The sequence below is a fragment of the Nycticebus coucang genome, chromosome 12 (genome assembly GCF_027406575.1).
Source record: "Nycticebus coucang isolate mNycCou1 chromosome 12, mNycCou1.pri, whole genome shotgun sequence".
NCBI classification, from domain to species: Eukaryota; Metazoa; Chordata; class Mammalia; order Primates; family Lorisidae; genus Nycticebus; species Nycticebus coucang.
Window position 1 is genome coordinate 37,539,008 of NC_069791.1, and position 12,371 is coordinate 37,551,378.

At 33.3% G+C, this 12,371-nt stretch overlaps 1 protein-coding gene across 25 annotated transcripts in view; it reads left to right on the plus strand.

Annotated features, from left to right (window-relative positions):
• The window catches only part of C2CD5 (C2 calcium dependent domain containing 5), a 97,170-nt gene that overhangs the window by 31,922 nt on the left and 52,877 nt on the right, over window positions 1–12,371 (plus strand). For 13 of the 25 annotated variants that reach the window (XM_053555589.1, XM_053555567.1, XM_053555575.1 and 10 more), the window contains exons 9-11: window positions 2,880–2,965; window positions 3,596–3,628; window positions 9,167–9,275. In XM_053555589.1, the coding sequence (XP_053411564.1) occupies window positions 2,880–2,965; window positions 3,596–3,628; window positions 9,167–9,275 (228 nt within the window). Of the gene's footprint in view, window positions 1–1,136; window positions 1,329–2,879; window positions 2,966–3,595; window positions 3,629–9,166; window positions 9,276–12,371 lie in introns of all 25 variants that reach the window. The other 12 variants (XM_053555568.1, XM_053555580.1, XM_053555582.1 and 9 more) reach the window with 2 other exon arrangements.

Consider the following 12,371-nt stretch of genomic DNA (forward strand, 5'->3'; position numbering starts at 1 on the left):
AATGGCAAAATTATGATTGTTCTCAAAATCTCCTGAGGAGAATTCATGGAGATTTAAAATGACAAAATTATGATTGTTCTGAAAATCTCAAACGTCATTCAGCATGTATTTCATGATTCTCTGCCTGTTAATTTACCTGTGTGCAAAGTCAATGTCTTGAGAAATAGTGGGATAGGTTAGGTGACGATAATTGACTTGTTATATGTGGACTGAAAAGCCAAAAATAGAATAAAGTTAAAACGTAGAATCTTTTTCTGTTTATAGTTAAAGCTATTGTCAGTTTTTTGGTAGGTCTCTTTTAAAAAAGTTATATTTATTTCTGCAGATTCTAATTTTTACAAGGCTTTATTTTTATATTTTTCCCCCAAGTACTCAACAAGAAAGAATGGAGGTATGGATTGCTATTGTCAGGATATTGATTTGACACCTGACAAATTGTTACTTTCTTAGTCAGGTCTTTAGGAATGTATAATTCCTGTGATCCTGAGGTGCTCAACTCTCTATAAATACAAATAGTACTGTGATCAGATTAAATTATTAAAAGTTTTAGAAAAAAAAGAAAAGTATTAATATACATTTCAAAACCAGACAGAAAGAAGTTAATGTTTATTTAAAATTAATAGTGACATCTGTCTGCTAATCTGGTACTGTTTTTTAAGACTATTCAATTAAAATACTTAAAAATGTTATCTTTTAGTTAGTAACATTTGAAGTCCTATACCTTTACCACTTTAAATAACTGTTTATATTTGAGGCAACAAACTTCTGTCTTTAAAAGTTTGAAAATGTGGTACATTTTAACCTTACAAATTCTTAAGCAATAAAGGCTGGTAACTTAAATATCTCAAAGAAGTCAGTTAAAAGTGATTAGAGTGGCATAAAATCCTAAGTTAGTGATATAAAAAATTTTAATGATTACAAAGTTTATAAAGATTTTGTTAGGTTTTAGACTGTACCTTTTATTTACATTATGCTGGTGATTTTGCTCGTGACTTTTCATCTGCCTAGTGTAATTTGTCTATACGTTTTAAAATTCATTTTTACTGTTACGTTTTGCTTCATCGTTGCTTTCCTTACCCTGCATTTTCTGGTCATCTTCTGAACCTGCATCTTTTCTCTGCTACTTTCCTCCACAGCACCTTACCCACAGAGACCTGGGATTTACCTGTTTCCCAGCTCCCCCTCTCTCTCTTGTGATTCCCTTCATCTTAAAAAGTCCTGTCTCCTCCTCTCGGAATCTAGCCTTCCCCCTCATCCTTCTAGCCTTGTCAGCCCAGTTCTGAGGAAAAGTGTTTCTTTCAGTGAAGAGCTGTTCCTGGCTGCTTCTGGTAGGACCATATTATGTCAGCTTTTTAATCTCTGTATTTTTATACTAAAAAGAATTATTCAGTATTTCAAACAGGATGTATTTCTATTATTTTTCTTACCAGTAGAGACTTAAGCAATTAAAATTATCATAAGGATACAATTGAGGATTACGTGATGGATAATTAGGAGTATGCTTCCAAATTATTTTATATATTAAAAGTTATGTCTAAGTATATAGATCTGGACCTTGCCAGTAATTGTGAGGTTCTTTTATTACTAGAGTTTGTGTTTTAGATGTTTTACTACCTTTCTTTTCTTGCCAACTCCATTCATACTGGACCTCTGTCATCATGTTGCTAAACCATATTGTAACATTAGTAAATTATTCTGTTTGAATCAGTTTAAGTCTCATTTTGGTGATATTCTTTTATTATCTATTTTTTTCTGTTGCATTAATTATCAGATTATTCTGCTATATTTTCTGATATTTTGCTTATCACTACAAATTTCCATTTTATTTTGTGGCTTTTAATATAAAATCTTAGTTTCATTTCAAGGTTTAGTATTGTATAGTCTCTGAAAAATGTTTGTTACTGTAACAAAAATTAATTTTTTTTGTATTTGAAGAACAGAATGGGACTATACACATGCTAACCTTTGTTTCCTTATCCAAGAACAGCTAAAAATGTAAAAGTGAATTTGTTTCTTTTTAAGTCATTGCAGTAAATATGACTGGATGCATCTTCAGTTTTGAAAGAGGTGGGGTTAACTTGAGTCTGTAGAGCACTGGCTTTTCATCGGTCCCTTGTTTTCTATTCTCGTTTGACCATAGTTGATCTATTGGTACTATCAAAAAAATAAAATGAGGTAGGGAAAGAAATTTAAAATTAAGCCTTAAAAAATACATCTAAGAGTTTGAGAAATATTCTTTCATCTGTAACTACGTGCATTTGTGATATGTCTATTATGATATGTCTTGATTTTTAGTCTTTAAAAAAATTATTGATTTTTGCAGGTAAGTGTTGACAGTTATGAAATAGCTATTTATTGTGATGTTATATTTAGAAATGGGAAGTCATCAGAAAATAGATTTGACTATATTTCAAAATTGCCTGAATTACATGCTCTTTAAAGAATTTTAGAATATTTTAAGTGTGCACAATCTATGCTTTTCTTCTCTATATTTTATTGAATATATTATATTTCTCTTAATTTTTAATATTTTTAAGTTATTTACATAGTAATTATTATCTTGATTATTTTTTTATTAGAAGATTAATTAAAAATGGAATATTATACATAGATTCATCACCTTAATGTAATTTCTCTTAAAATTTTTACAACAAATTAAAACTAGCTGTGGTTAGTAGGATTTTGACATCTTGTTTTCGAAAGAAAATTTTGTGAATAGAGTAAAATAGTATGTATTTTAGTTGTTATCCCAATGCTTTAAATGTTTGGATCTTTGTATCAGATCTTAACTTATGGTATTTATGAAGATGAATGCAATTAAACGTTCTGTTTCTATAGTTGTTTTTTTTGGTTGTTGTTTATGTACTGATGTTCTGTAGGAATGGGAAGTGGTAGTGCTGGAAAAGAAGGGGGGCCATTTAAAGCTCTTTTAAGACAACAGACTCAATCAGCATTGGAACAGAGGGTAAGATTTACTACACATTCTTTATTCTTACACTATTAATATGATTTTATTTTATGCTTCTGTATTCTTACATATTTTAATAAATCATTTTTGGTCACATCTGTAATATTGTAATTTTGAAATCTAAAATACATTTAAAGTATCAAAACAATGTTTTTATGCATAATTACTTTCATGAGGAATGAGTCGGTAACTTTTCGTTTTGTCCTCCAGTTTATTATAAGAAATGCTCTTTTAGGAAATACCTATTGAATGCGGAAGTTGTTTTTCATTAATCTTATAATATAGGAAAGGAAATGGTAGAAATTTTTATAGAAACAATAATTTAGTAGCATTGTATTATATTAAAAATAATTCTTTAATAATATATTCACATATTTATTTGCTGAGATTATTTTTATCACTGGCCAATCTCTTAGGGATAAGAAATATACAGATTCAGATTCTGTATTTCTACATGTTAATGTAAATAATGTGGCTATTCAGTGTAATGCAGCTCCCTGTATTTTAATTATTGTAAGTTTAACATTTAGTTACATTTGTTGGGTAGGAAAATGAATAGTAACTAGTTTTTGGATGATTTCTCTCTCTCTCTCTTTTTTTTTTTTTTAAATAAACTTCATTGCTAAGGGAGGATCGCCTCATAGGTTCTGTAGAAGGCGGGTATGTTTCTGAACATGTGTGAGAGCCTATTTCTTGTATTGGAAGCTTTTGTAGTTTTAATTCTGGTCATTTAAGTTTTATTTAAGCTTTTAGCAAGTGTTGCTAGCTTTTTTCTTTTCATAATGCTGTTTTATTTTCAATTTAATAGCACTATGAGGCTCATGTTCCTTTTTCTACTAATACAGTGCATGATTTTGTGTGTCATGTTACTTTTTTTAAGACACAATTCCATAGCTTTCATTCTGTCTGATTTGGAAGCTACATGTATTTTCAGAATCTTCTTTTACATGTTCCATTCTACACCAGGATTTGAGGGGAAAAGAGTGAAACATGGTAAACTTTATAAAACAAAGGTATTTCTCTTACAAAGGTTGGCTCTTTTGAGAACACTTTTTCAGATCCTGTTAATACAAATAATAAAACAATTTTATTTTTCCAAATTTTCATTCCTGAAAGTGTCTGTGGATGTATTGTTTGCCTTTGAGACAAGGCTGGAGGGTGTAGAGCGTAACTAAGCAGAGCAATGCGACTTCAGCTGTGTCCCTTCTTTGCTGTTCATCCTGTCAGGCAGCAGTTACCTTTCAGCCACTCTCATACTTCACAGGCGTACCAGCGACTGTGCCCACAAGGCCTACCGAAAAGTTCCCATTATCTGTTAAAACCAGGTCGTGCAGAAGACTAAAAACATCAAGGGTCAGAGTCAAAGTGCATGTGCCTAGTTACTATTTTTTAGGCCAGAATGTTCTTATCTCTCCCTCCTCCCCATTTTTACGTTTTCTGCAGAACCCACACACTAGGAATATGATTGCCTGTAATCTAATTACGTAATTCCAGAATGTCTTAATACTTCAGCAGAAAAACTTGGGTCCTTTTGAAATTTGATATAATGGGAGATTTTTGCCTCTATGTTGTGCCTGTGTCCATACTAAGAATCTTTAAAACCAGGTCACTCTCAGGGAAAAAAACGTTAATGAAAATCATTTTGAATTTATTTTTTCATATGTCTATAGGCCGAGTTTGGATAAAATTTATGTTTTCAAATATGTTTTTAAACATTCTTGAAATTTTGGAGATTAATACCTTTGGCATGTATTACTAGATAACGTTCATGGAATTAACAGGAAAGAAATAGAGAATTATACTTGTCATTGACAACTGAGTTTATGAGACTGCCTTTTTTTTTTTTTTTTCTTTGAGACAGTGTCTCACTTTGCTGCCCTGTGGTGCTGTCACAGCAACCTCAAACTCTTGGGCTCAAGCGATTCTTTTGTCTCAACCTCCCAGGTAGCTGGGATTACAGGTTGCCTGCCACTACACCCAGCTATTTTTAGAGATGGGGTCTTGGCTGTAGCTCAGGCTGGTCTCCAACTCCTGAGCTCAGGCGATCCCTACCTCAGCCTCCAGAGTGCTAGGATTCCAGGCGTGAGCCACCGCGCCCAACCTGGGACTGCCTCTTGACCACTTCTCTATCCTGTGTACATAGCAAATAGCAGCAGCATTATTATCTTTAGCTTTCCTGTTCACTGGTGGCTTCCATTAACATGGCTTTGAGGAAAAATGTGTATAAAATGATGAAGAATTCTCCCCAGACATGTTCCAATACGCCTTAATTTTGCATTTCAATAGTCATTAACATGATCTACTTTTACTTTTTTAATATTTTGTTAAATATTCATCTTACCCCTTGCTAAATATTTGTTAAATATTCATCTTATCCCTTGCTAATTATCTGGCTTTTTTTTCCCCTTTAGGGAAGACACACTTTATTTGCTCAACCTCTTTTATTTAATGGATTATTCAAGTAGGTCTTCTCAAAACTAAAAGAATTACTCTTTTTTCTCACAAAAGCATTAAAAAATAATTTGGCAAGATCTTGCAAAAGGTGCCATGTTTTGGGGCGATGAGAGAGATGAAAGTTTTATTTGGATTTAGGTTTGACTGATGGATTATTTGACATAGTGTAGATAGGTTTATTTTTCTCAGTAAGTCTCTTGATTTATCTATAAGAAAAGTGGAAATACTTTTCCGTTTCTGGGATGTATACTGGAAACCTAGTTAAATTAGGTTGTCCTAGTATTTCCCCAAAATTAATATCTGGGATGGAACCTTCCTTTTAAAATAGCTGTTAGTAAAAAAAATAATAATAATAATAAAATAAAAATAAAATAGCTGTTAGTGAGGAACACAACTTTTGGAAACATTCCTATAAAGCAAACTCTTTTGATGAATTATAATCTTTTATATGTAGAGGTAAAATTGTAATTAAATCATAGTAGGAATTTGATATGGAGCTTTATAACTGAAGTATTTACTTTGGCCTTTTGGAATAATAAAAAGGTTACTTAAAAAAATCAACTATCTTCTAAGAAAAATTCCATATAAATATCTTTTTAAAAGAATATTCCCATTGTGTTCTGATGATTTTTAATTAGCCTGTCATTGAGCAAACTGATACCCTGTTTCCCTGAAAATAAGACAGTGTCTTATTTTAAGGTGTGCTCCCAAAGATGCGCTTGGTCTTATTTTCAGGGGACGTCTTATCTTTCCTATAAGTAGGTCTTATTTTCGGAGGATGTCTTATTTTCGGGGAAACAGGGTATTAAATATTGTTATGCTGCATGCACTTGGTTTATATGTAAGCATCAACATAGGAAGTCCATCTAGGTTCCTATATATTTTTTGTAGAAAATTTCTTGGCTCAGCATCCGTAGCACAGTGGTTACGGCGCCGGCCATATACACCAAGGCTGGCAGGTTAGAACCCGGCCCGGGTCAGCTAAAGCAACAATGACAACTGCAGCAGAAAAGTAGTAGGGCGATGTGGCGGGTGCCTGTAGTCCCAGCTACTTGGGAGGCTGAGGCAAGAGAATCGCTTAAGCCCAAGAGTTGGAGGTTGCTGTGAGCTGTGATGGCACAGTACTCTACTGAGGGGGGCAAAATGAGACGCTGTCTCCAACAAAAAAAAAAAAAAAAAAAGAAAGAAGGAAAATTTGTTCCACAGTTTTGGACATCCACATCTAGATGTTAAATACTGTGTGCTTGATCTGATCTTAAGGAAGCTTCCTTTTCGGTGAAAGAAAATCTGTAAATTCAGGTTTGATAAAAAGATTATTGATAAAAATTGAGTTTTTAACTCAGAATGACAAACCAGATAAAGTTTGTTGCCCAGAAAGATCTAGAAATAAAAGGTCCTCTTCAGTTTTTCACATAAAGAAGTGGAGATGATAATACCTCCCTCTCTGTGGTGTATGGGAAAGGTTATGAAACACAGTTGTCAAATAGTATCCTCTGGGCCAGGCACATGTGAAGTGCTCGAAGTCCCCTGGTGACGTTAAGTCCTTGACAGTCATTAGATTTCAGCAGTAGCTCTTCTAATTAGAAAATTATCTGAAGCTGGAGTTTTGGTTAAATGACAGTGACATTTTTGTTTATTATAGTTTAAATTTTGTTTCAAAGTGAATTGGGGTGCCTGTTAGGTGAACTAGGGATATATAAGATGGAGTTGAGGTTGGCAGAATTGGCCTTCGCCTCTGGCATTATTGCCCTATGTCTTTCTGCACCAGTTTTGGTATGATGCTTTCTCTCTTGTTACTTTATCCAGTTTCCCACAATTTGGAGAAAAGAATAAATAATCTCAAATAAATCATTTTTTTTCATACTTACCTAAAATCTTACATGCAGTTATTGTCTTGTACATGAATTTAACTTATTTATTTCTTAGCTTTAGAAGGAGCTACTGTTTTCCATTTGGCTTACACAGATTTTCTTTCTACTGTCTCTTATTTAGAGATTTAAAAGATTTAAGTTTAAGGAGTGCAATTTTTATTCTATGGGACCATCAGATATTTTGAGGAAATTTTAACTTTACGTGTTCCTAACAGTGGGGAAAAAAATCTTAAAGACCTGACAAATAACATAAGCTCACCTATACATTTCTCATTTAAAACGTAAGTTTAAAAAGTTCCAAAGGAAATAAGGATTCATTTTGACCATACAGTTCATAATACAAGTCACATTTCCCGGCTGTCCCCTTCTTCCTTTTCCTCTACCTGTCTGCTGGGCCAAACCTTACCACTTCCACAAACTGGAACTTGGGTTTCTTACATAGCCTAGATTTTTTTCTTGCTCTTTTTAATTTATAGGTTATTTCTAAATTCAAGCTGAGTCTATTTCTGAATACTGCTTGTGTGTGTGTGTGTGTGTGTGTGTGTAGATACACATACACATGTATTTTTTTACACTCAACCTTCATGGGTTGCTGGGCAGCTGGACTGTTTGCTTTTGTGCTAAATGATTTCAAGTTGTTATGCTTTGTGAATTAAGCTTCTGCGAGTTTTATTCTCCATGCTTTATTGAATCAACCAGTCAATAACCTTGTTGCTTTCGTGTGCCTGCTTCTAGTAGTAGTCTGTATCTTTTTCTTGCCCAGCTTTTATTTGTTGTCTTCAATCTACTATGGTCTAGAAAATAAGATACCTAATTTATGTTCTTAAAATACATGTAACTACTGTGTATCATAGTATAAATATGAACTTTGGGTATCTTCTGTGAATAAAGTGCATGAGCATAACAGTTTTTGACTGTGGAGAGCCGTGTGCTGCTTGTTTTTCATTTCTCAGTTACGTTTAAAATAGCTGAGGTAAGTGACTTCTGATTTCATGAGCTGCATCAGCCTTAATGCCAGACAGGGCAGTTGCCAGGCTTCCCGTAGTTGCTTCCAGCTTGTACACCGAGAGGGGTCTCTATGTTTGCACAGCCATAGGGGCTTCCTTTTCTTCCTATGGGCTGTTTCTATGAATTTTCTCTCTCTGCTTTATCATTTCTACTGTGTTTCTTTTTGTCTTTTAAATTGATGAAATTTATGTCCTTAAGAGAAAAGGGGAGAACGAAGCTTGGAGGAACTTGTGGCATTTTATTGCCTCCCTAGCTCTTATCCACACACCTTTCTCCTTTCCTTAATACACCTTTATGTACTTGCATTTGCTCTTGCTGGAGAGTAAATAGTCCCACACAGCAATTCTCTACCTGCCTGAACTTGATATTTGCCCTTATCCTCTCTCCTTTCTTTTAACCCACATTGCTCATCCTTTCTACTCCTCTTCCTTGATCCCACCTTTTTAGATCTCTTGCCCCAGACCTTTGGAGTCTTTACCAATGGCTTATTTGGGTACATAGGTGAAGGGGCATCTATCTATACCCAGAAATAGATAAGGGGAGTCCGCTCATTTTACTGCAAAGTTATATCAGAGTAAGAGATTGAGAGGAAGAGTATGTTCCAAGTATCTCAAATAAGAACTCCGAGGACATTTTTTTTCTCATTAAGAATTGATAAGGATGTTTATGTTCTGTATAAAATTGAACCTGTGGGAAAATGGATTTGGAACTTTAAAACTTCTAAAGAAACTTTTAATTATGAAGTATACATAATGTATAATGCATAGCCTTGTATTTTGAAGGATAGAATATATTTCCTTTAACAAGCAAATTTTTCATGCTTTACACGTGGTCAGTTGTATTTTCCTCCCATTCTTTCCACTAGGAATTTCCGTTTTTCACCTTGACGGCATTTCCTCCTGGATTTCTCGTGCACGTTGGGGGTGTTGTTAGTGCACGTTCTGTGAAGCTTTTGGATCGTATCCATAATCCTGGTATGTCCTTAAGAAATTTGTTTTCAATGTTTCCTTCATTTAAGTGGTCATTATTAAAATAAATTTTTGTAAAGTTTTTTTAAGCCAAGACTATCTGAAATGAGAAATGAAAAGAAAGTATAAACTGGTACATGTTACTTTAAGATATTTTAGTAGTCTTTAAAAAAAATAATATATTTGTTGTAGTCGTAATTAAAAATAATTGAACCAAGTAGAAGTGCATTTTAGTAATTTTTCTATACAAAACAAAGGGATCTTGGTGTATTTTAGACCAAGGTATCACTTTGGGGAATTCTTAAATAACTTTTGAGTCAGCTATTTTCTTTGACCCAAATTTTATAATTTGACAATTATGACCATTAATTTAAGGTGTTCATTTTTATTTATTAGTAATAGCTTCTTAAACATTATTTAATCTTCTTGTTTTTAAAAGAGGTAATCTTTTATTTTATTTTATTTATTTATTTTTTTTGGCCGGGGCTGGGTTTTGAACCCGCCACCTCCGGTAATGGGACCGGCGCCCTACTCACTGAGCCACAGGCGCCACCCAAGAGGTAATCTTTTAAAATGTAATTGTAAAGCTGGATATGTTGGTGAGTGCCTGTAAATTTCAGCCACTTGGGAGGCTGATGGAGGAGGATCAGTTGAGCCCGGTGTTAGAGGCTCTAGCACACTATGAATGGGGCCTGTGAATAACCAGTGTACTTCAGCCTGGGCAGCACAGTGGGACCAGCGTCTCAAAATAAAAAGTAACTGCAGACATCCTTAGATTATCTAAGAATTAAACAAACAAAAAACCCTCTGGTTCCTCATTTTCTTCTATATAGCTATTTTATATAAGTAAACAAGTAAGAGTAGTAGCTCACACCTTTGAAACATTGGACTGTAATTATAAAAGAGAATTGTATCAAAGCCCCAGTAATAAATTGTATCAAAGCCCCAGTAATATCAGGCTCTTGGATTAGAAACACTGTGTTGATTTTTAAAGTCTAAAATAAATATGATAAATGGTAGAAACTATCCATAAGAAAATATGCTCTTGCATCTCTCATTGCCTAGATGCTCATCAACTTACCCTAAACCTGAATTTATATTAGTATTCTTATTTAGCTTATATACATACATACCTGTTTTTGAAAATTATTGTCACTTCGGTAACCTCTCTGTGAGCCCCATAGTGACAGCTTGAAAAAGATGAGTAAAATGCTCTGAAATAACTGGATGGAAAATATTGTAGAAGTAATTTTGAGGATACAGAGCATTACTGTTCTTTAATTTTTTAAAATGTATACCCTGTGTTTTAGTGTCTTTTGAGTTTATTGCAGAAGAATGGATTCTTCTGGCCTGAATGAGATTTCAGAGAAACAGTGTTAGTCAGGGTTATTTAACTCTGAAGCTGAGCAAATACTTGTCTTGTAAGCACCAGTCTTCTCTTTTTCTTCTCTGGTTTATTTTTTTCTCCTGTTTCTTATTTTTCTGGTCAATTTAAGATCTCTTCTTCCCTATAGTATTTATATAATCTGCAGTTTTTAAAGAAAAAATCAGACTGATGCCAGTTTAATGATTGAGATCTGTGCCAAATTCTGTATCTATATTTAGGAACTTGAATTACTTGGAAAGTCCAATGAAATACTGAGTTAAGATAACTTGATGTTAACCATGTGACCCATGGATTTGTGTTTCTGTGGACCATAAAACATTTTAATGGCTGCCACCCCTGATCTGATAGCTCCATGAATTTCAGGAGTATATTTAATTGTTGATAATGTCTTCTGCTTACTGTAAAAATGCTGATTTTATTTAGTTGCTTCCGTGTGCTCTGAGTAAGCTATAGAGTTTGGGAGAACAAATGAAAGTTACATACATAAGATTAAGTAGAGAGCAATATTTAAAGTGTTACTACTTAAAAAAAAAATGCTTTAGGATTTATTATACCCGACAGTTCATTATAGCTGTGTAAGAAATATAAGTATCCAGGCCCAGAGAAGAAAAGAGGAATTCTAACTGTATTTTGTGTAATGTAATGACAGGATCATCCATTTTCTCCCTTTCTTCCTCCTCCAGAATATTTTTTTGTTTGCATGTAGAAATTCTTAGTTATTAATGGATTATTTCCACAGCAAGAGGTTATGGGCACATGCACTTAAATGCTCTTAATGGTTTATGAGTTATATTTTCATTTTGTTTTATTTCAGTTAAATATGTATTAATTATATATTCTAATGATTCCAATGTTATATTATTTTGATTTAAAATAACACATTCTTTGGATTGTTTTATGTATTATTATGCAATAAAATGGAACATTTCCTAAAGAACATTTTTTAATCTTCAGTTCCCTTAAATAATTGTGAGAATATTTAATTTGTTGAAAAAAAACTGAATGTTAAAATGAAACTAGGTTAGCTTCTACCATAATGATGATGTATTAATTTTGTGCCCCTGAGTTACTCTGCAGAGAGAAATTTATGATGGATTGAGATGCATGTGCTAGTGTTAAAAATGCTTTTTTGTATTCTCAAGTGAATTTTCCAGCTATTTTTTGACTAGTGAATATGGGAAGTTTTTATTTTATTCTTGCTATGGAAGAAAAAAAATCTCATTTTAAAACCACTACCACCTGCTAACTCTATGGGCTATTATTTTGGAGGGTTTTAAAAAAAAATTTCCTCCTTTGGTAAATGCTAAGCAAGCAGGAGCATACAAGGTGGTTTTAAAAACCCAGGTAATTAAATAATCAGATGAGTTAATGTCTGATAACTGTAGCATGCTCCTTCTTCCCTTTCTATCTCTACTTCTTATTAACTCTGCTGTCTGTCTTTCCAGTTCCTGTCAAGTGGTGTTATTGATTGTGTTCTTGTTTGTAGTGTTTTTTTTTTGTTTGTTTTATTCCTACTATTCTGCACCTAAAACTGATCTACTAATTTGCTGTTTTGAACTCAGCCTTTGTCGGAATTATGGGTAACACAAGATCTTACAAACTGCTAGACTGGAATAGTTTCAATTCAGGTATTTTAATGGTCATTCAGTACTACATATGCTGACAAAAATTATGGCAGCTCAGTGAAGTTTTTAGAAATGTTCTACATTAAATAG